Source organism: Rhinichthys klamathensis, unplaced genomic scaffold, assembly GCF_029890125.1.
Source record: "Rhinichthys klamathensis goyatoka isolate OS25496 unplaced genomic scaffold, OSU_Roscu_1.1 h1tg000566l_1, whole genome shotgun sequence".
Taxonomy (NCBI): Eukaryota; Metazoa; Chordata; class Actinopteri; order Cypriniformes; family Leuciscidae; genus Rhinichthys; species Rhinichthys klamathensis.
Genome location: NW_026607032.1, coordinates 1,678,842 through 1,701,960, shown reverse-complemented (window position 1 = coordinate 1,701,960; position 23,119 = coordinate 1,678,842). Strand labels below are relative to the sequence as shown.

The 23,119-nt window shown below is 38.3% G+C and overlaps 2 protein-coding genes and 2 non-coding genes across 13 annotated transcripts; all 4 read right to left on the bottom strand.

Annotated features, from left to right (window-relative positions):
* Positions 1–986, bottom strand: si:dkeyp-73d8.6 (uncharacterized protein LOC100170809 homolog). The gene is made up of 4 exons (XM_056239540.1): positions 777–986; positions 482–586; positions 300–365; positions 1–181 (listed from the first exon to the last, which is right to left on the bottom strand). The coding sequence occupies exons 1-4, from the start codon at positions 948–950 to the stop codon at positions 59–61; spliced, it is 468 nt and encodes a 155-aa protein (XP_056095515.1). The 5' UTR covers positions 951–986; the 3' UTR covers positions 1–58.
* A 958-nt stretch (positions 987–1,944) lies between these two features.
* puf60a (poly-U binding splicing factor a) lies at positions 1,945–22,717 on the bottom strand. Of its 10 annotated transcripts, none has more exons than XM_056239507.1 (15): positions 22,597–22,707; positions 21,695–21,766; positions 18,490–18,601; positions 17,827–17,922; positions 9,680–9,769; positions 9,427–9,495; positions 8,969–9,130; positions 8,765–8,857; positions 8,446–8,659; positions 7,948–8,138; positions 7,608–7,664; positions 5,882–5,959; positions 5,095–5,206; positions 3,042–3,289; positions 1,945–2,665 (listed from the first exon to the last, which is right to left on the bottom strand). In XM_056239507.1, the coding sequence occupies exons 4-15, from the start codon at positions 17,905–17,907 to the stop codon at positions 2,366–2,368; spliced, it is 1,695 nt and encodes a 564-aa protein (XP_056095482.1). In that variant the 5' UTR covers positions 17,908–17,922; positions 18,490–18,601; positions 21,695–21,766; positions 22,597–22,707; the 3' UTR covers positions 1,945–2,365. The 10 variants fall into 10 exon arrangements, with proteins under 10 accessions (XP_056095482.1, XP_056095481.1, XP_056095480.1 ...); XM_056239506.1 differs by having other exon boundaries at positions 22,591–22,677; XM_056239505.1 differs by lacking the exon at positions 18,490–18,601.
* Positions 9,206–9,342, bottom strand: LOC130074040 (small nucleolar RNA SNORA57). Its single transcript, XR_008804402.1, has one exon. It is a non-coding gene; the product is annotated as a small nucleolar RNA SNORA57 (small nucleolar RNA).
* Positions 9,997–10,132, bottom strand: LOC130074041 (small nucleolar RNA SNORA57). Its single transcript, XR_008804403.1, has one exon. It is a non-coding gene; the product is annotated as a small nucleolar RNA SNORA57 (small nucleolar RNA).
* Positions 22,718–23,119: the final 402 nt, after the last annotated feature.

Genomic DNA, 23,119 nt, shown 5'->3' with positions numbered 1-23,119 from the left:
TAGTTTTTTTGTTTAATTCATATGGCAAGTTGCAAAGATCTTTGATCGTTTGTATTTCTCAGATGCATCCCAGACATCCAGTTTGTTCCTCTTCTGTTTTTGCAAACAATGTATGTGCTCCCCCAATCTGATGAGTACCCCCTGATGGGGGATTTAAACATTTGGATATAGTTGTTTTAATCTGCAATGAGAACAGTTAAAACCTTTTAGTGCAGGAATATCTTATACAACAAAAAAGGTTGGATCATGATGGTGAATGAAGGTCTTTGTCCCCAATATGTGACTAATATGTGATGTACCTTCTCTTTTTCTTTAAGAAGTGAACAGGTCATGTTTCCACGACAGTCAACACAAGAAACTTGAGGCTGAGAAAAATACAATAGAGCAGTGTGAAACTAAGTATTTTTTTAAAGTGTATTCTACAATGACTCCTATAGGCATTTAGACTATCAAGATCCTTCCGTGAGAGTGAGCTACTTACTCTTGCCATATCTTGGATTTTACAGTCTTTCCGATGGACACTCGGTGTCGTCTTGTCACATGAGGTGGATTTTAATATCACATGAAACATGCGCTTCTCATAATTCTGTCATATACAGTAGGGGAAAGAGACAGGTAAAGCATAAAGATGACAACCATACATGTAGATGTTTAACTATTTTTTATCAAGCACTTTAAGGCAGATGCATAAGCACAAAAAAACAAAATCAAAACACAAATTACAGTAAAATTAGGAATTTACAGTATAATTATTAAATTGGAATTAAATCACTTACAGCTTCTAAAATGAAGGCAAAATCAAGGTGTTTGGCTCCATATTTCTTATTGGCTAGTTGTATTGCCTTGTCACTAATGTTTGCATCATGTTGGCTTAGTTGATGATATTCTTTGTTTCCGTCCGTTGACTCCAGCAGTAACAGAGCGCTAAGCAGTAACAGTAAACCTCTCATCTTGCACAGTAACTGATGTTCTGCACTGTTAGCCTGATCTTACATCTACACAGACCACAACTGCTGTGATTGGTCTACTTTGTAACCAGAGGCCCTCCCCAAGATGATGAAACCAGACAGGGTTTCTGCAGGCTTTATGAAGATAAATTTAAGACCCCTTTTTAAAAGACCCTTTTAAGACCAAGTCAGGAAATTTTAAAGAATAAATCAAAGGACACTATCAGCAAGTAAGTTTTCAAACATACTTTGGTCATAAAATCTTGAAGCTCAACAAAACCCATTTTATTTTCTTATTAGAACATTCAGATATGTCTATCTAAATGTCTTTAGACTAGCCAATATAATATAAAGACCAGCATGACTCAAACCCAACTTGTAAGGTGGTAAACCATTATAAACTAAATGCATGTCAACACAACTGACAAAACTAGCATTGCAAATTCTCTTTGGGACAAGCATTTCCCCAATTTAACATCTCAAAGACACAATGTTCAGAAAATATGCAACTGTGCACATTTATCAAGTTCCTCTACGCCGGGTTACTGACAGTTATAAAAATCTAAGCCACATGGTGCAGAAATTTCTGCACCACAAAAAAAGACTTTCTGCTTTGATTTAAAACCTTTTAAAGGCCTTGATTCACAAAAAGGTCAAGACAAACATTTAGACCTCAGATTTATGCAACTTAATGCTCATGTTCACCATTTGTTTTTCTGCTTTCAAAGTTCAAATGGAAAGTTTACACAACTCCTGATAAAACGACCAATGTTTGATCTGAACTTAAACCAACAGTATGCAAATATAAACTTTGGCTCATGGCTGCATTTAGATCCACTCTATACCTTGTTTATTTCACTTTAACCATAATTCCAGCACCTGCTATTCTTTTAAACAGAGGACAAAGCTCAAAAACAACAACCACTAAAAAGATGTTTTGGTGTACTTCAACAAAATAAACTTCCATACAATTTCATAAAGTGAAAAGACCGAAGTGTCATATTTGAAGAATTTATTGTTCTGGCATTTGAAACCAAGAGCATCATAACAGGCTATTGACAATATTTAAAACAATAAGAGGGGGGCAAAAACAACAAAAACTGAATTTGAACAACATCTGATTGGTGGAATGGGGAGTAAACCAATGGACCAAAAAAGGGAGGGGGGCATCCAGTCATTCACATTAAAGTACAGCAACAATAAAAAAAATATTCATGAGCATCTCCTTGCCTGTCCCAAGAAGGGATCATTAATAATATTAATATCAACATCGATAAAAAATAATTACAAGTTATAAAGAGAAGCCAGTACCACTGGGAAGAGTGGCTGGCGGCTGCTTTGTGTAAGTGAGAAAGAGGAAAAGGGAGAGATGGAGAGAGAGAAGAAAAGGTTATGTAGGTCAGGATGTATTTGACAGTCTATGCAGAGAGGTCACTGTTGTCAAACCGTTCCTGATCGTACACCTCAGCGATCACCTTGCGACCTCCGAACCAGCGGTTGTTGAGTGCCTGAATGCCCTTGTTCATCTCTGATGCTGCTGAAAACTCGACGAAGATCTTTACAATGACTTCGGCATCCTCCTCCTCACCCTGCTTCTCCTGGTAAATGATCACTCTATTAACGGCTCCGAACTTCCCACATTCCTCCGTTACTTCTCCTTCCAGATCATCATCTATGTCTTCAGGTCCAACCATGTTCCTGAGCACCATAACCGTAGACTGAGGAAAGAGCATACAGAAAAGTGTTTAAAACTCACCTCTCTCCATTATAGCATTGCAAAATTATCTACTTGCATACACTACCATTCAAAAGTTTGGGGTCTGTAAGATTGATTTATTCTAAAGAAATTAATACTTTTATTCAGTAAGGATAACACAGGATCAGGACCATTTGACACTTAAGACTGGAGTAATGACTGCTGAAAAATCAGCTTTGCCATCATAAAAAAAATAAAAACAACTTTAAAATGTATTAAAATAGACAACAGTAAATTATATAGAAGTTTCATAATATTACTGTTTTTACGTTTTTTTGATCATAAGACTTTTCAAATCATTTCTTGTCAACCCCAAACATTAGTGTTTGAGAACTAACCTCTTGTTTTCTCAGCAGTTTCTGCATGACCATATGCCTTGCGCTGCTGCCCGAAATGCTCATGTGCTCCTGTTCACTGAGCATCTCCTGGCCCGTGCCATCTTGAGCGGATTCCTCCTCTTCTTTTTCCTTCTTTGCCTCTTGGGCTGCAGCCACAGCTGCTGAGAGTGACGGCGGAGAGGCCAACACCGGGTTCACAAGGCCCACCTGAGGCACAACAGGCATCGTGGGCCGGGCTGGCGTCACCCCTGCACAAAAACACACGAGTCAGTATATTATTAACCGTGGTCTGACACTGAATCTCTGCTAGACACCTATAAATCCCCCTCTATGCCTGCGAAATGGACTATTAACAGACTACACAGCCATTACAGAACTGTTCCCTGAGAAAACACTTCAAAAAAAATGAAAAGCATGTTAAGATAGTTCACCCAAAAAATGTCATCTAGGCTGACATTTCAAACCCACTTCTTTTTATATGAAACAAAAAAGGAAATCTTAAAACTATATGAGCAGTGTATTAGTTGGATGGAGATAATAGGTGGGCAGGGCACAATAAATCATTACAAATATATTATCTTTTCTTTTTGAAAAATCCGCAATCCCAAAATAAATCATGTTAATTTAATATCATTAGCCTATTGCCTACTGCTATTTGGGGAGCTTTAGAATATTTTTCTGGACAACGAGGGGACAAAAAAAAAAAAAAAGGTTGAAACCACTAGTTTGCATGACAATAAATGTTCAGAATTAATGCTAATAATTAAACTATAAAGTTATTCACTGATGATCATCTTCCCCTCCAGTGAGACGTTAACTAATGACTGGATCCCAGCATGAGGGAGATGAACTTGAGAATTAATATGTCAATGATACATTGTTTGTGAATGAAACGGATCAACTGATTGAAAAGATCTGACTTAAAGTATAATTTGTACATGAATCCAGCATTGCTACTTCACTTATGAAAGTGCCAAGGAGTGCTAGAGCGGATAAAGACTTTCACTGAATAATGTCTTAAATTTGAATGAACTATTCCTTAAAGAAAATATTTATCTCAGCAGTAACAGGAAATCTTTCATGTAAATGAATCATTAAAAAAGAAAGGGAGAAAAAACATGTAGAAATCAGACAGTTCTGGCATTGCTTAAGCATTCCCCCTCTGTACCTGCTCGCTTCTTGCCTCGGTGACTGTACTTTTTTTTTTAGTTTGAAAGAAAAAAAGATTTAAGATCGGGGTCATTTTTCCTCTTTTTATATGAAACCCCCATCCGTCGTCTTGGCTTGCCTTCATGATCAATTCCACAAAAAAACCCATCTGAGATCTGAGAGACTCACTGGCCAATAGGAATGAGAGATTTGTTTATGAGGGAAGGGGTTAGAAACAGTCCTCTTCAAACTTGGTTGATCAGTGTGCAGCAAAAGGGAAGGGTCATGGCGAATTTGGAGAATAAAGACAGGGAGGGGAAGAGAGGAGAGAGAAAAGGAGAAAGAAAGAGACAAGGAGAGAAGAGAAAATAAAAGAGAAATCTATTAGTGGACACGACCCACGACACGCCACGTTAAACTGAGTACTGTGTAGGACAACAGAAACCTGAGGGAGAGAGAGATTGTGCACATATAAGCTAATGTGGAAATGGGAAAACATGGTGGGCGTTCAGAATGAGCTTTGTAAGTAAAACAAACAGGTCTGAGGACAACCACTTAAAATTAGTGTTCCTATCTAATTATGTAGTCCTAAGTAATGTGTGGGCGGTCATGCCTGTCGAATTAAGACTTTGAAAGAAAAATAAAGCCTGTTTGTTTAATTATCTTTTGGTCGGACTCCTGTAAATGTTCCTAACAATCCTGTTTTAAAAAATACATGAAATGCTATCATTCATGCAAAAGACATCCAAGTAAAGGGCCCCACTCATACATAATTCAACTACATGCAGAACCAAAATACTGAAGACGTACAACACAATTAAGGCACACAAGTGAAAAAAAAACTCTGATTGTAGAGGGCCACAATACCGACGAAATACTACAAACCACTTCTGATTGCACCTACCTGTAATGACCCCTGGGGCCTGAGCAGCCATGACGGCCTGTGGAATCTGGGGCAGGTTCAGGCCCGTACCCCCGGCCATCGCACCCAGAATAGATGCTCCCGCTACCGCTTCCTGGAAGAACAGAGTGGGACATATAGAAACACCGCCTGGACAGCGCCCGTTAAATGCACACATAACACCAACACGAGAGGACAAACAGACCTTTGCACACACAGACAAGCCTTGGGCCAGCTGCATAAAAATCGGCAGTTTGAGCTAATGGGCTATTGAGAAATTAAGATTTTTTTTGTCAGCATTCATATATAAAATATATCTACATGTATTGTACTCTCCATAGCAGAAGATATACTCAACGTACATGCTCAGTTATACGCTATATGCTCAGCTGTCCCTTAAGCCTTTGTATACAAGATTTATTACAACTAGGGATGGGCATTTCAAAAATATTGTGTTCGAATATTTGAATATTCGATTGTTTATTTAAATGAAGTTTAACGAGAAAGACGTCTTTTTTCAATCATTACGTATTTGTCACCATTTCTGAACAAGCTTATGATTAGGATATACACAACAAGCTTACATTATATCATGAGGTGTTTTTTTAAGCTTAAAACATTAATGTGTGCAGACAAAAATGAAATGAACAGAAGCATTAAGCTCACGCAGTGCACTTATAAATCAGACTGTCAATTATCATACAGAATGTATATATACACTTGAGTCAGCATATGGTTATCGTGTGTTTATATTGTTTCACATGTTCTTGAGAAAAACAAGTATATCTACATGCTCGGATGAAAGTCGGCTGTTTAGTCCGTCAACAATAAGGCCGGATGAGGAGAAAAAGCGCTCCACCAACAGATGCTGCAGGGACACAAAGATAATAGTGTGCTAAGCGACCACGTTTCTTACAAAGCTTTATGATTTCTGTCCCTGAAACAAGTCTCCCTCAACAACTTAAAGGATGTTTCGAGATCATTTTGCTATCAGATTAGTGGTCTTCTCAACTAGCTCAGGGGTACATCTGCACCTGCCTGCATTTCATGTGATTACTTATCGCGTTGGTGATATTATAACTCAGTTTCACCTCACAAAGTTCGCTCCCAACATGACCATGTTGACCAAACTTTGCTGAGCCTAAAGGCAGACGACGCCATTCTTTCATCAAATATGATAAACTCGTTTCCACACTCCACAGCGCCAATCAGTGCATTTAGTTATAACTGAGTTTTAGGTTGCATGCTTAAGATTTATCATGAATCCACTGCACTTATTGGCCAGCAAAACAACATTTAGCTAAATTCGAATAGTATTTTTAAATTTTCGAACTATTGCAGATCGAATATTCAAATATTCAACTTTGTGGATAACTGTAATGACAATTTTTATAAAAATTTTTAAAATTGATTTCTAAAGCAAAGTTGGGTTTGGATCATTGGACTATATATATAAAAAAAAAAAAATCAACTTTGCCATCACAGGAATTTTTTTTAATTTTAAAATAGATTAAAAATACAACAGTTTTAGATTCTATAAAAAATAATAATAAAAGAGAATAATGGTTTTTACTGTATTTTTAATCAAATAAATGCAGCCTTGGCGAGCATTAAAGAGTTATCAAAATACACAAAATCTTCCCAACCCAAATTTTGAACAGTTAAATGTACATTTATAAAAATAAATAAATAAATAAAAACGTGAAAAGCTAACCACTAAAAGAAATAGAAAGTTTCTTGACATTAAACACAATAGTGCTGTGTCTGTTCTGAAGGGTTTGCGCATCTAACCATTCAGGCATTTCATGCAACTAGGCCCAAGACCTGAAATAAAGGTCAAGAACATGTAACAAAACAAGCTAAATTTATTATTAGAAATCTGTATCAATTAAATATTAATTATATATTTAATTTAGACACTGCTAAACAAGTTAAAAACCTATGCATTTATTTGCTTACACAATATAAATTTTAACTAAACTATGCATGACAAGCATGAGACAACATAGAACAATTACATCATTGATCATACAGATTTACAATATATTAAGTAGCATATAGTTTGCCAACTTTAGCATGATCTATGCTGTAGCATAGATGCAATAAAATTAACTAAAATGGAAGTAATCCACAATAAAAAAAAAATGCCAAAATGTTATCTCAGTATTAAAATATTAATGGCACACCTATTAATAAAGAACTATCAAGAGATAATAAAAGCCTCAAGAGATTAAGCAGAAATCCAGAATAACAAATTCATCAATATGTGGGCCAGAACCCAGATTACAGATAAGAGGCATAATGTAGCTAAAAAAATATTGGCAGAGGTGCTACTTAAAGACACCTGCGACTAAATCTGCTCAGCTTTCAAGTATATGGGCCTGTCTAGAAAACATTCACTACCTAGCATCACTGTTACTGGGAGGTCTTGAAGACAAGTCTCTCCCCACACTCATATTCTACACAAAACAAAAAGGCACCAGCGTGCTTTGAACAGAATTTCCTGAAGGATTTACCAGACAGTTGAGGAAGTCTTCTGTCCGATTCTCCGGCTGGGACAGATTCCATGCCATCTGTTTTTGGAGTTTACACGCTATGTTATCTTTCTGCATGTAAAAGCTCGGTCTCAAATAAGTAATGTTGTGTCATAACTGAGTCTTCATGCCAGTCAATGCCTTAGCTGATTCAAATCAAGCCCTTACATACAGGACCAAGTGTCTGCACTAGCTTGGCTAAGCGAATTAAAATCACGCTGCCTTACTTTACAAAGGAAGGCTTTTAAATGTCAAAGGAAGCAGCAGCTCACACACACTTTCCCTGACTAACAATAGATGAGTGAGGTGTGTAAATGCTCACCTGTGCTGTGATTTTGGCAGTGGCGGCTGCAGCGGCTACGGCAGCAGCGGGAGGCAGTCCGCCCGGCGTCGTTGGAGTCAGAAGGGGCATGGGTGGTGTGACGGCTTTGCCCACTCGGAGGTACTGCCCACCCAAGTCGAAAAGATTCATGGAGGAAACGGCATCCTGCGAAGACTGGGCCTTGTCATATTCTACAGAGGAAACAGGGAGGACTAAGACTCAAAAGCATCCAAGAAGACTCAGCATAAATCTACCAGAGCTCTGAGACAGTTACTGTGTAATTACCAGCGGGTACTTATGGCACAAATGTCCGTAACAGAGCCTAAGAAAACAACGACAACAGAAATAAAAACTTACTATGAAAGCATGTGAGGAACCTGCCCCCACCCTTCTCTATCCCCTGTGAGACATGTAGAGAACAGCATTCTGCCATGACTGACTGCTCTCAGTCAGATACATTTATATTCATCCGAATGGGTGAAGCAGTCGCCCGCTCACCTATGAAGCCATAGCCTTTGTGTTTTCCCGTCGTGGGGTCCCGCGCCAGTGTGCAAGACTTGATTCTTCCAAAGGCCTCGAACACGCTCTTGATGTCATCGTCTGACAAGTCGGGATGCACGGATGCCACGTAAATCCGGTTGAAGGCGCGTGCTTCTTCGGCTAGCTGGTCTATGATCGGTTGAGCCTGACCAATGTTGCTTGGTCGCCCCACCTACAAGTGTTGAAATGCATCAGAAATTATAGAATTCATTTTAAATATTTAGGGGAAAAAAGTTGGCTCACAAGTTATTAAAATTCATTTTCACAAAGTGCTCACTTTAATGTTTCTACCACCCAGCATAACGGAGTTCATCTGTTCTAAAGCGAGCTGTGCTGCTTCTGGTACTTCATACTCTACAAATGCAAAACCCTGCAGAAAGAGCAGATTACCGTCAGTTTAAAAATACAGCAATAATCAATAAACAAACATTAAATGGTAATTTATAAAACACCTCACAATTATAAAAAAAGACCTCCTGACCTTGTGTTTTAATGTAACAGAGTCCCAGGACATGTCAATGCTCTTAATGGGACCGAAAGGAGCAAAGGCCTGTCTGATCGTGTCTTCTCCTAGCTCGTAGTAGATGGAGCCAACATAAACACGGCACATTATGGCTAATGCTCGTTGCCTCTGTGCTGCAACCTGTAATGGACAACTGATATGATCAGATGGTGCCAAGTCAGGCATCTGCTAATTCAAAGTGTTTATCATTCATAGGCTTGTTCCAATGATTGAGGATAGAACCAGCAGACAATAAACATGCTGGCACCGAAGACATAGCACTGGCTTTTCTTTACCTCCAAACATTACACACATGAGTACTGAACAACTACATATATGCCAAGAAAAGGAGGGAAAACAAACATTTACTACTGCATTCACAAACAGACCAGGAATGAAGGTTACGCAGTTACTTGGAGAAACTGTGCTGGACTTACAGACTGTAGTGGTGAGAGGGGATCTCCAAAGCCCATCGTTAATGAGGCCATCTGAAGGGAATTAGGGATCTGTCAGGAAAAAAACAAACCAACTGTCATTGACTGTTGTACCACAGTGGGATGTTGTCAGTTGAGTTTAGAAAGGGTCCTTGAGATAACATTCACATTATGATACATAATTACAATCGTTTACGAATACACCAAGCATTGAAAGTTTAAAAATACTATTTCCCACGTTCTTGAGCAGTTTTACCTGTAGGTTGCTGAGCTGTTGCTGCTGATGGGCGAGGGTCTGTTTGACCAGGACGCTCTTGATGCTTTGTTCCATGGCATACTTCTTTGCCTACAATTGAGAGCACATAACACCAAATGAGTGTCCACTAAAGTAAGAACTTCAAACCAGCTCAGCAAGACCACAAACAGCCAGGGCTCTTGCTAGATATATTCAATTTTACGAGATGAAACTGTTAGTTCATTTGTCTAAAGCATGTCATTAATAATATATCACAAATCAGATAGAAATAAAATTCACAAACGTTAAATGAGAATAATCCCCCACTTTAAATAAAATAGTGTACCAGCAATTGAGAATAGTACTAGCAGATAATCAGACGCCACTAGTACTGAAGGCATAGCACTGGCTCTGCTCTTGTCCACTGCTTACTTACATGTGCACAGAGCAAACACATGCTTATAAAGCTAGAGGACATGGAAAAAGAAAATCAAAAAATTACAAAAACTTTGGCTTCAAGCTAAATGTGCAGATATCACACAAGGCTGCACTTAAGATGGTTCTTCTTAAACGATACAAGTACAACTATTTTTCAGTATGTACACTGATTATAGGTTATTCATTACTATTTTCATTTTGTGACAGCAAGAAAAAAGGCAGCACAGGAAGCAAGTCTCTTTCAGCTCTTCATGCCGATTTCCTTAAATACCTTAAGTGCACACCCCGAATTGCTCTCCGATCAACCTGATCATAATGTAACAAAGTAAGCTGTAACTAATCACAAAAATATAAATGAGGGCCCCTGTCTGGTACACTATCCCACTCTCAATAATTATACAGAATTAGGGCTGGGATAAACAATTCTTTTTTAAACGATTAATCTAGCGATTATTTTTTCGATGCATCGATTAATCTAACAATTCATTTTTCCAGTCCGATTCGATTTGGATTCGATTATCTCCCCATTAATTGACTAATAGCACTTTATACATGTTGATTTACATATAACATTGCAATATGTTTATTGCTCTTAAAATTCCAAAATAAAAGACTATATAAGTGCAAAGTAATGCATTCTTATTTTCGTAACATTCTCATTTTCCACTAGATATGTTCCTCTATATCTCATCAGCAATTTCGATTTCGGCACACTCTGCAGCAGCTGAGCACTAAGGAGCGAATGTACAGTAACGTGACATCACTGCCAGATTCAAACTGTGCTTTCGCGCTATGGCTGGCGCTGAGCCAAAGACGGACGCGCTCAGCGCTTGTCATCATAGGCTATATCACAACTGTTCAGTGTTTTTAACCACATAATGTTTATTTTAGGTTTCAGACATTTAAAGAGCAACGTGCAGGTTGAATTTATAACTGAATTAATACTTGATATTGTCTGAAGAGGTCTTTTAAAAACACATATGTAGAAATTACTAATGAAATCTCATTTGATGTAGAGATTTTGATGAAAATGTGCTAGGCTCTGGAATACGCCTTTCCCGCTAGCAACGCGTCATATGACGTAGGCCGAGGCAAATAAGAGCTCGCGGTCAGCTGTAGTTAGAGCGGTAGTGAGAGACAGAGAAAGTTTTAGATCGAGTATTAGAGATGCCATAATGGTAAATTGTTGTGTTTGTGCTGGTTGCACGAATTCCAGCCTGTCAGGACATCGTGTCCATCATTTTCCTTCTAGGAAAAACAAGGCTTTTCGTTCTTGGGTGCGTTTTGTGCAGGTGAAGAGAGCAGACTTCACTGCCGCGTCTGTCACCACACACTCGCTCGTTTGTAACGCACATTTCACTCCGGAGAATTATAGACCTGGAGATTTTTTGCATCACAGACACATGGTTTAATTAATACGGATTTGCAAACATTGCATCTTGCTGTCTTGCTCTGCGGTGTTTCCAGTGTGAAGTATTTACACACAGCTCAATGCTTTCCTGCTTGCTGGCTGCAAACTGCGGAATGGATTTCCTGAGGGGGGTCTCTGTGTCTCATTGAGCCGCGCCTCCGTTCAGGAAATCCATTCCACAGCTTGCAGCCAGCTAGCAGACTGGCCGGCCGGTAGGGGTGGGCGCTATACCGGTATGAACGTGAATACCGGTATTATGTTGTGCCATGATATGGATTTTGCGATACCGAGGATACCGTATTCATAAATTCAAATTTTGCAGTTATATTGTTTTGTTCAATTTGGTACTCTTTACAACTGTTAACACTAATGACGATACAGAATCGAATACGCTGTTTAAGGAAGTGGCTGATTTGGCGCTTCATACGCGTGAAGTTGCTGAGGCGATTAACCGCTGTCCTGTGACGCGTTCAATGAAGGACCGTAACGTAGAACACATCGCTAGTGCTAAGCGGCTGTTCATAAAGGATGCATATTTTGCAGTGGAATGGGAAATAACAAGGTAATAAAACGCAAGTTTGACTTTTAACTTAAACGCTGCATTTTTAGAATGCCGTTTCATTTGCGAGACGCGGGTGCAACACCAAAACAAGTTCCTCGAGCACAAAAAAACGTTAAAGTTCCAGGCTACTGTATGTTTGAGATGTCATGTTTTCATGAAGGTTGAAAGGCTGAAAGCTGCTATTATTATCTTTGTTTTTACAAAACATTTACTGCTAATAATATTATCCACGTGGAGACATTTCCCCGCAATGTAACGTTAGGCTATGAATAACAGGACACGACACAGACATGAGCGCGCGCATACGTACACGACACACACATAAGCGCGCGCATTCACACACACTGGTCCACTATCTTTGTGGGGACTCTCCATAGACGTAATGGGTTTTATACTGTACAAACTGTAGGCCTTTACTCTGTCTCCTTACACTAATGAATTATTTTGTATGAAAATGTTCATTGTTTTTTTCTTGTATACTTTTAAGTTCTATTTATTTGGTGCTTTGTTCAATCTCAACCCATTATTTTATTTTTATTATTAAGATGTCTGCACAAGAGTTAACTGTAATCTGTGCAAATATTAAACTTAAATGAAACGTCTCGCTTTGGTCTACACTGGAAGTGTTCTGCTTGCTCTGCTAAAGCTAAACTATTATTACTAAAGCTGAAACTAAATAAAATAAAAACTATATAGAAATGTGTTTGCAAAATAAAAACTAACAAAACCATTCATGAAACTAGCTAAAATTAAACTGAAATTTAAAGCAAAATTGAAAACGATATTAAAATAAAAACTAATTTAAAAAAGCAAAACTATAACAACAGATATTCCGGGAGACAGAGCACACCCGAAGACGGCTCTCACTCTAAAATCAATAAAGTCTTCATTCGCTGCCGGTTCTCATTATGACAAGACGAGCAAAAAGTGGAAAGACATAACAAGTGCATTCAGGCCTACCTCATGTAGCACGTTTGCACTTTTTGAGAAAAAAAATGGCACAATAAAAAAACACATTTCAGGTCTATGTCCAATGAAATGCCTCACCTTTTTCTAGTTATCTAGTGTTAAACTACATATTTTGCCTGTAATTTAACTAAGGTGTACTATGTGATTCCAAATTTTTTTTTCTCATATCGCGATATAATATCGATATCGTCCGGACAGTGAAAAATATCGTGATATGAATTTTTGCTCATATCGCCCACCCCTACCGGCCGGCGGGAATCACTTTTGGAGTCATTTCAGCAGGATATCGGATATCTCCGCAGGTTGGATCGGGAAAATCCGTTACATGAATTACACTGGTATCTGTCCCGATACCGACACTGGATCGGATCGGCCCCATCCCTACCTGTGGGCCATAGGCATGCTCGTCAACATCGGAGAACTCTGTTTGTAACCTTTGTAACCTGAGCTTGACCAGACTCCCTCGCCCATCGTCACTTCCGGTTAGTGCTTTATGGAAGTTATTGGAAGTTAGTGGAAGTTATTTTATCACAATTTCTCTCAAAATATCGTTAATGGCTAAATATATATTACTCCAGTTCAGAAAATCTAGTTGTTTTATCATCAACATACACTATGCTACATAGGGGTGTCCAACCTGCATGTTGCTCTTTAAATACATTTAATTTATAGTAAAACAATACATTTACAGGGTACCCCCAGGATCCTCCAACTTAAATTCAAGGCTTTTTAAGACCTTTTTAATACCATTTCAAATGAAATTCAATGCCAACTTCGTACCCATTCCGACAGAAGTATGAGGGGAAAATGTCAAATCTGTATACATTTTTAACCCTAGAAACTAATTATGTACAAGGAGGCTACTTGAATTAAATAAAACATTTTACTTAAATTATCAGTCATATTTAATACATACGCAACAGCATTGTAGCGCGCACGTGTATGTAGGCCAGTGTTAATTTTGGCAGCCATTTTTGATTTACGGAAATGCTTATTGGTCTTAATCACATTTGAGTCATCCTGTTTTTTATAGTTGTAGTTGACGAAAAGTCTTTGCATTTTTTGTCAACTTTTAGTCAAACTGCAGTTACTTTACTTTTGGTAGTTATTTTATAGCCATGTAGTCTTTAGACAGAAAATGTAATAATAATTATTCTCTCTAGGCCAATTCAATTAAGCTTATGAGAAATTATTGAAATTGCACTCTTTAGCAGTAGCACTTGTGCAGTTCTACATAATTTGGTTCTCCAATGTTTTAGAGTGCCGTACCCCCTGGTGCAGTCACACCTTTTCTATTAAGGGACAAGATTTGCCCCCTTTAATACATTTTTCCATTTCATTTTTTACCTTTGTAATACCTTAAAAAGAAAAAAAGAAATAATGCTTTAAATAAAACAATGTTCATTAAATTTGCAATGTTAAAAAACATTAAAATCGCCAGTAGGTGGCAGTACCTCACTATCTTTATGAGTGAGTCTTTGAGTCATTCATTCATTGAATCTCACGATTCGTTCAAAGTCACATTTCGTTGCAAAACAGAGCAAGCCTGACAATGCTGTTTTAAATGTAGTACATCACTTAATGTTACCCTTTTTTCTTTTCTTTTTTACTGTTGTATAAAATCAATGTCACGTTTGAAATCGTGTGGATATTCGGGAAACATTGCATTCTTGCTCTTATGAACACTGGTGGATATCTCAGCCTGCATTTTGATCGCAGATTTAGTCGCACAAACAGCGCAAGCGGCTCGTGACAGAACACAGACCGACTGAATGACACTTGAATTTAAGTAGAAAATCTTAAATAAAGATCGCTGAACTCCAGCTTGTCTGTGTTTTCAGATCATCCGCACTTCTTCAGCAGTGTAGAGAGAACGCGCGCGCATGGTTGCCAGATACTATTGAAAAGACCGGGTAGAAAATATGTTCTTTTAACAGAAAAGCTCTTATTTGGGGTTTAAATTCTGTCATTTGTGGCCACAGCGGATTAAACTAGGCTATCTTGTTCTGTACCTCACTTGCCTAGTAACCATAGTAACGGTGCGCACGCTTTTTCTGCTATGACGTGGAGCGCGAGGTGCACTCAACGCTGCATACATATTGAATTAGCCTACATTAGTAACAGTTAATTTTGTTACGGTATGAACTTAATCCTAGCAAAGGAAAAAAAATATATGTGACCTGATCCAGCAAAATGAGTCACAGTGACCCAAATTTAAAAATTGAGATTTTGGTATTAATGGAAAGAGGAGACCTTAAGCTTTCAATTGATATCCTAGTCAAAGTCATACCTTGAATGGTTGTAAAGATATACACATTTGAATTATGGTCGTCTGCCCTCTTTTTCCAATTGAAAACCTGAGAAAATCGCTTTTAAAGTTTTTTGCCCGTTTTTTGTTGATATCTTTCAAAATCCATTACATTTAAAGGGATAAACTATTTATTTTACAGCTTAATTTGACCAAAGTCATTAATATATAAATGCTATTAAACCAGGCTGAAGCTCAAATTATTTTAAAGTTTTTATTTGAATAAATAATTTAACAGTAGGCCTACCTTTTACAAAAATGTACTAAAATCAGAAAGATTGAACAGAGGTGCTACATTGCTTGAGAGAGAGGGTGTGTGCGTGTGTGTGTGTGCGTGTGTCTGTGTGTGTGTGTGTGTGAGAGAGAGAGAGAGTGAGAGGCAGAGAGACAAGGAAACAGAGATCAAATAATGCTAGTCTATGCAATCATATCTTAGTGTAGGCTAGTTGACAATAACAGCGTAACAAATTCATAACGGAGATACCAACAAATATTGGGTTAATCAAATACATTGTAATGGATTCTGCTTGCAGATAAATAGCTACACTCATTCACATTTGTCAATCACGCGTGCACACTACGAAACTTCCGTTATATAAAAACAATCGTAAGTTTTTCGCATCCGTAGCAAGCAGTTTGAATGGTGTTTTGACAGTTCGGAGCCACCGAATCAATACGAAAAAACGCATACGAAAAAAACGCGTACTCAGTGTGCAATGGCCAGGGGGCTTGATGACGCTTTGGCAACTTTGCTCGCTTTTGAAAGCGACATTTCTCAAATTAATCATATTTAATCTTTCTGAGGAGATCTGCTAGCTTGTTTATTACACAGAGCGCTCGCTGCGAGTCTGACAGGAGGGTGGCTGGACCAATCGCGTGCCGGTCAGTCGAAACGGCTTCCCATCGACAAATGATCAGCATTTGTGTACATTTCTAAGCATTTTGATTGGTTCTATACAACGTGTAACACCATTTAAAGAGCAGAGATAGTGACGTTTCAGGGGATACCCGGGAAATGCTCAGAGGTGACCAGAGGAGTTGAGACAAGCAATGTTCATTTCCAGCGAATTTAGTAAAACTTTATAAACTTTAATAGTAATTTAAATACCTTTACTCAATTATCTGGACTACGAAACTTTGGGAGATTATTTTTGAATGTCTGTTCTTTGAAATTAGCACAAAAAAAAAAAAATCTATTATTTCATTGTTTTTCCACATAATCGGCCCATATCTTAAAATAGAACATTGCGACTTCCGACTCATTTCGCCAGATCGGGTCACATATAAGACCTTTGTAACGAAATCCAAGACTTTGTATACTAAATTCAAGGCTTTTAAGGCCTTAATTTGAGATGATCAAATTCAAGACTTTTTCAAGGCTTTTAAGACCCGCGGGTACCCTGATTTATAGTTTCTCCCAGTTCACCGGCCACTTACTTTCATGTATTTCGGGAGAAACTGATGAATTCACGTGCTGTAATAAATCCAACAGACAGGAATCTCGGAACTGCGGCCCAAACAAAAACATGACAGCGACATCTCTCGCATGCATTGTAGGGGTGGGAATCTCTAGGCACCTCACGATTCGATTCGATTACGATTCAGAGGGCTGCGATTCGATGCTAAATCGATTATCAGAATCTTTTTTGTGTGTGTGTGACTATAAATACTTTGCTTTAAAAGTACAAAGTAATGACCCATAAAGAATTAACGTACAATATATTTTATTAACATTGCAAAGAACCAACAGGAAAATACATGTGTGTCTGAACTAGCAGCAGCATATTTGTAGTAAATTAATAATATAACAACGACCGGTAACGTTACAGCCGAGTGTTTTTCCTCCTCTGGCTGGAAACGTGTCATTTGGCTTCATGTGTCTTGTTTCCGAAATATTTTAGTTTTACTCTACAAAGCTTACAACTAGTGTGGCTCTTGTCCAGCTCCTTTCCCCCTTCAACTTCAGAAGCCAAAATATTTCCACACGTCAGCTTTTAACGAGGAGGGTGTTTGGATTTGGCGCTCAGCCATCGCGTCCGCGTCTGTTATGTGCACGCCACAGACGGACCGGCCACTGCACTTCCGCGCTTCAGAGTTCCGTCTTTCGCGTTCCGTCAATATTACGTTATTATAAATATATATCTAAAATTTTTTTTTTTTTTTTTTGAAAATCGATTTTTGACAATTGTGAATCGATTCAGAATCATCCACGTCCGCATCGCGATGCATCTAAGAATCGATTTTTTCCCCCACCCCTAATGCATTGTGCGTGCCGCCTTGCACTTCTGAAAGTCTGAGGAGCCACTCGTGTTGCTATACTACTCTCCAGCGCCGCCGTCTTTGTTTTGGGTCTGACGAATCGACGCGAATATTTTGCGTCGACGTCATCGATGACGTCGACGCGTTGTCCCAGCCCTATACACAATCATTGATTTCACTACAAATGTGCAGCAGAAGTAGAAGCATCTGGGGAGTCTCACCCTTTGCAGCGCCTCCTGCTGTTCAGCGGTGAGTGGCGGCAGGCCGAGCTTCGAGGCTGTGCTCTGTCCATTCTCCATCATCAGAGCCTCGCCTCCCTGCACAGAGCACAGGCATCTGTCAGACCTGATGAATGTGAGCTGCAGCGAAACTGTACATTCACACTGGACAACTTCTTTACAGCTTTTAAGACCATCTAGTTTAAGAGCAAACTCAAATGGTATTAGTCATAATACATCAGGATACTTCTCTTGAACAAAATTTTTAATTATGCATTTTATGCTAATAATTTACATTTTTAATCTTTATAAATGCATTAAAAAAAATCAGTGTTATGGCTAGTGCTGGAAAGAAATCTACATAATTAAATGTCAAATGATTATAGATAACTGAGCTTTTTCAAACTGCTTTCTACATTTTGGATGCCTTCAGTTTAGCCTAGGCCAGGCTTATCAAAAATACTGTTGAAATAAAACCCTTCTGTATACATTCAATTTACAGGATCCTCGCAAAATTGTAAGGGGAACAAGGTGACTTTTCCCTTTCAGTGGAAACAAATACTTGATTTTGTTATCAAGTTATATCTGACCATATAACCTTAGTGTGAATATACTAAAGTAATTGAGCCCTCTCATTTAATACTACACAAGAGAAAACTTAAGTACCTTTGCTCAAATGAACTCCAGAGTGGTGCACTGCCCCCCCCCCTTAAGGAGGTTTGAACCCAAAAAGTTCTGCCATTGGCTTTGGAAATATAGTACAACCAAGAGATATGTTCTACAGCACAGACGACACATAGAGAGAAACGACAAAAAAGAAAAAAGGAAAAGAAAAACACAAACCTAATAAGAACAATAGAACTGGATAGGAAGACAACAATTTGAATTCACTGACATCCACATCCAGGGAAAAAAAAAGAGTTGCCTCTAATGTTAAGGACCAAAAAAGCTTGGTGACAAACCTTACGGCAACATATTTTGTGGCAGTGATTCTTAATAGGACAGTACACCCAAAATCGAAACTTTTGTCATTTAAGACTCCTCACACCAAAATGATAACTAAAAAGTTTTACTAATCGTTCTAATTCCATGAGAACAAGGAAGTCGTCACACCACAGTTACAACGATAACACAGTGAAACAATATCATTGGAAACACTTTTTTTTCCATCTGATGAATGATCAATCAGATACCAGCCAATGTAATGAGCTACAGCATTTAAAACATTAGATGAAATAACTGCAGCCCACACTTAATAAACAGCTATTATTTACAGCTATCATTCTTGGTGTGAACGAGCCTTTACTCATGTTGTTCCAAACCCATATTATTTTCTAGAGTAATGGCAGATGTCAACATTTTCACTAATGACTTCAATTTGTTTGTTTTGGCTTCAGACGGTTTAAAATATAAGGTTCGAGATGCATGGACTACTTCACGTCCTTTTTAAAGCTTGAAAGCCAGTCCACTACAGTTGTATGGAAAAGAGCAACCAGGCCGATCCTCAATTTCTCCTACTGAACGAATAAAGTAATACAGCAGGGCTCGACATAAGCAATGGCCCGATGGCCCGGGGCCAGTAAAAGAGTATGTCGGGCTAGTTGATTGGCCAGTCACTGGCCCGCGCGGGCCAGTGAATGGCCATCAGCAAAACAAACAGCAAACGTCATATACAGTGGCGCGAAGAGTGTCAATGTTACTTCAGGTTATAACGTGTTAAAATGTCAAAGAACTACGAGGCTGATATGAGAAAGAGGACATTCCTATAGGGCTGGACGGTAAATCGAGTTTGTACAATATATCGATTTTTTTTAAAACGATATGGAATGAGGCAATACTGTTTATATCGATACAGTAGCCTAGTTTGATACGAGCACATCTGAAAAATAGAGGAGTAGCCTACGCAGTGTGAGCTCCTGCAGTGAAAAAACATAGTACAATTTGTCCTGAACATGACACAAGCTTATATTAAGCACTTCAAAATAACTGGTAAGATATAGTTAACAAGTTTAAAGCAGCTTGCCCTGTCAGATGCTCTGACAGATGTTGCTGACTGACAGATAAATAGGCTACTTGCGCTGTTTAATGCGTTTGAGACGTGGTGCTTTCCTCAGTGCTTAACTTACATTTTACAGGTATATCCTCCATCTGTAAATGTTAGAAAGTCAAACAAATATGTCTATTTCACTGTCAGGAGAGGACGAGCTTCTGCAAGTGAATCTCCGCTAAAATTCAAGCTTCCGTGAACTAGCGCTGCCGCGAGCACGCGCGCCTAACAGACGAGCACAATTGAAGATTAGCGCAATAATTCTGACTAAAATATACATCTTGCTAAAATATTTGTTGTTGGAGACAATAAATGTGCCATATGTGGAATTTTAAACCTACAAGTAGGCCTATGTTTTTATGAAAGTGAGCATTATAACGGGGTAATCAAATGCAGGCTAGCTAATATAATTAGTTGTGCTTTTGTTTTTATTTTCATTTTTAGTTTAGCCTTAGTCATTTTAAAAACAAAAGCATTATTTTTGTTTTTTAGATTGTAATGTTAGAATGTAATGTGATTTTAACCTTTTTGCATGTAATATATTGCATAGCCTACATTACATTCACTGTATTTGTTTCCATATCCTTCAATATCAACATTGTTTGGATATCATTAAGCAGGATGTGAAATATTTTTTTTTTTAAATAAATACAGATTTTCTTTATCCAAATAGAAAAACGCAGAAAGTACCGAGATATATATCGTATATCGCCATTTAACCAAAAAATACCGAGATATGATTTTTTGGCCATATCGCCCAGTCCTAATTCCTAGTGTCATGGAAAACGCAGTAGGCCTTCACCTGGGTGGAGAAAGGCGATGAGGGCATGTACTGTTTGGTTGCCGGAAATTTACAACAAAAGCAGACCAAAATGCAAAATGCATAACCGGCCTGCCGAGTGCCGACGGGCTTTCTAAAAATAGTGTAATCAAATTCCCCCCTAAACTTCTGCCTAGCCCCCCTAAAAATGTGTGATTAAGTGTAAGCTACACAAATTTGTGTTCGCTTCAGTCTCGTTATAATCAGATTCAAAGCGTTCTTCATTTTTTCTTCATTGACAGTTTTTTAGGTCATAAATGTTAAACGTATGACAAAAATAATCAGGCAAACTAATATACTTTTGTCTAATTTCGCCATTTTGAAGTGAAAATATGTAACATTACCACTCATGTAATGTAATAATTAGTTTACTGTCATTGTGAGGGGACAAGAAAAATTAATCCTAATGTATACAATAAATACAGTTTAATAGAAAAGTACTTTTCATTCTATTTCTTTCAGGGCCAGTACAAATATAGAAGGGGCCAGCAAAACTCTGATCTACTGGCCCTAGGGGCCAGTGGGGATTTTTTTTTTATGTTGAGCCCTGCATACAGATTTGGGACAACATAAGCAAATCATTTTCATTTTTAACTTAACTATTCCTTTAATAGACTGAAAACAAAATCTCCCAATGCATGAATTCTAGTGCTAAAAACACGAACACTGCTCGTATTCATACAAAAATTACAGGATGTCTGCTACCAAGATGGTACAATGGGATTGATTGACAAATAATGAACAACAAGATAGTGAAAATGTGTTTTTGTTGTAATGACTATGCAAAAAACTATTTACCATTCCTTACCGCTCTGATACTTTTTACACACATACTGGTGACATTTGAACAATATATTACGTACGTACAGGTTGCCTAATGCAACCTTTTGTTGATCAATTCAATAATTAAAAAAGAAATAGGACATATCGAAGGTGCTTTGCAAACCCCTTTTAAGACAAAGGCTAATTGTGGTCTCGGGGTGAGCAGTGGATTGACCCCTTACCTAGCGCCTGCTCTCCGGTGGGGTGTCTTGTGAGATTATATATGGGGGAGCTTTTACTGTTCAAAACGGAGTCTATAAGGAAAGAGAGAGGTTTTAGTAAACTCATGTACACTGTGCCCACTTGCCAACTTAAAAGGGTGAATTTCATCTTACTTATAGCATGGGCTTTGAGATGTCTGTAAAACAGACTTGTAGAAGGTGGATAGACTAATTAACTTGTACATGCAGTACTGTACGTTACCGATTTACAATACATACATTAACGTACCTAACGTTGACAAATAAAGTAAACACACTGACTAGGAAGCCAAAAAAGCAGCATTCAATAAATGCTGAATGTGTATCCCATACGTTCTGACCAGGCATGAGGCCTTATATCTAATGTTGGGTTAAACTGTATTCAATAAGATGCGTGACTGTGATGCACCCTTTTTTCAAAAGCGAATTGTACCTGCAGTGCAACCAAACCTCGGTGTAAAACACGGAAACAGAGCGCTTCGTTTATATTGACGCGTGCAGCATTGAAGTGGATTCAGCTCATGGAGGACAATGTGAACGGGTTAACGCGTTTGCTCATGTAACGTTTCAGAAAGCGAGTAAGCGCATGCGTTTAGGTTATTATACTAGTAATAACCCGCTAAAAACAACCGTTCCAAGTAAATCCTAGCTGTCAGAAATGACATGGTCAGTCGAATATTATTAAATAATCACTGTGTTTCAAAAGAGACACGCAGCAGCAGGCCGGGAAGAAAATCCCGCTCTCAGTGCGCTAAGCTAGTTAGCCATAACCCTGTACATCTAGCTGTTTTAAATTACATCTCTATCCGGACACATTACTATATGCACATGAAATAATACCGTGTTTATATTAAGAGGGAAATTAAGCAAAATATTACATTTACCGCTGAAACAGCCACCGCCATTGAGCACACCTTCCAGCACTAACGTCCACACCGCGAGGAAGACTATAAAATCTCGCGATATCGAGAGAGCGCGTTAGGTAAGAGGCGCGCAGCTGCAGTGTGTGGCCGATCAGGCTTTGATTGGAGGAGGAGAGCCTCTGACTCGGACCTTAAAAAGTATAACTGTACGTTCGAGAGGCCAATAACACATAACTTTTCAGTTTTCTTATAATAATATGTGGCACCACTGATAAGACGATCCCAAAACCTGTTTTATAAAAGTAATTTTTGTCTGGACACGTAGGCCTACAAAACAAAAATGAACAAAACCAATAACAACAAAACTATTAAATATTTCCATCACCAAGAAAAAAAAAATTAACACACACTCTGAACAATTATTATTAATAAATATATTGTCTGGCATTAAGCAGCCTATTATATGATTTTCAGCACGGCAACAGTAAAATAAATTATGAAAAAAACAAAATTCATTAGGCCTAAACATCAAAAATGCATAAAA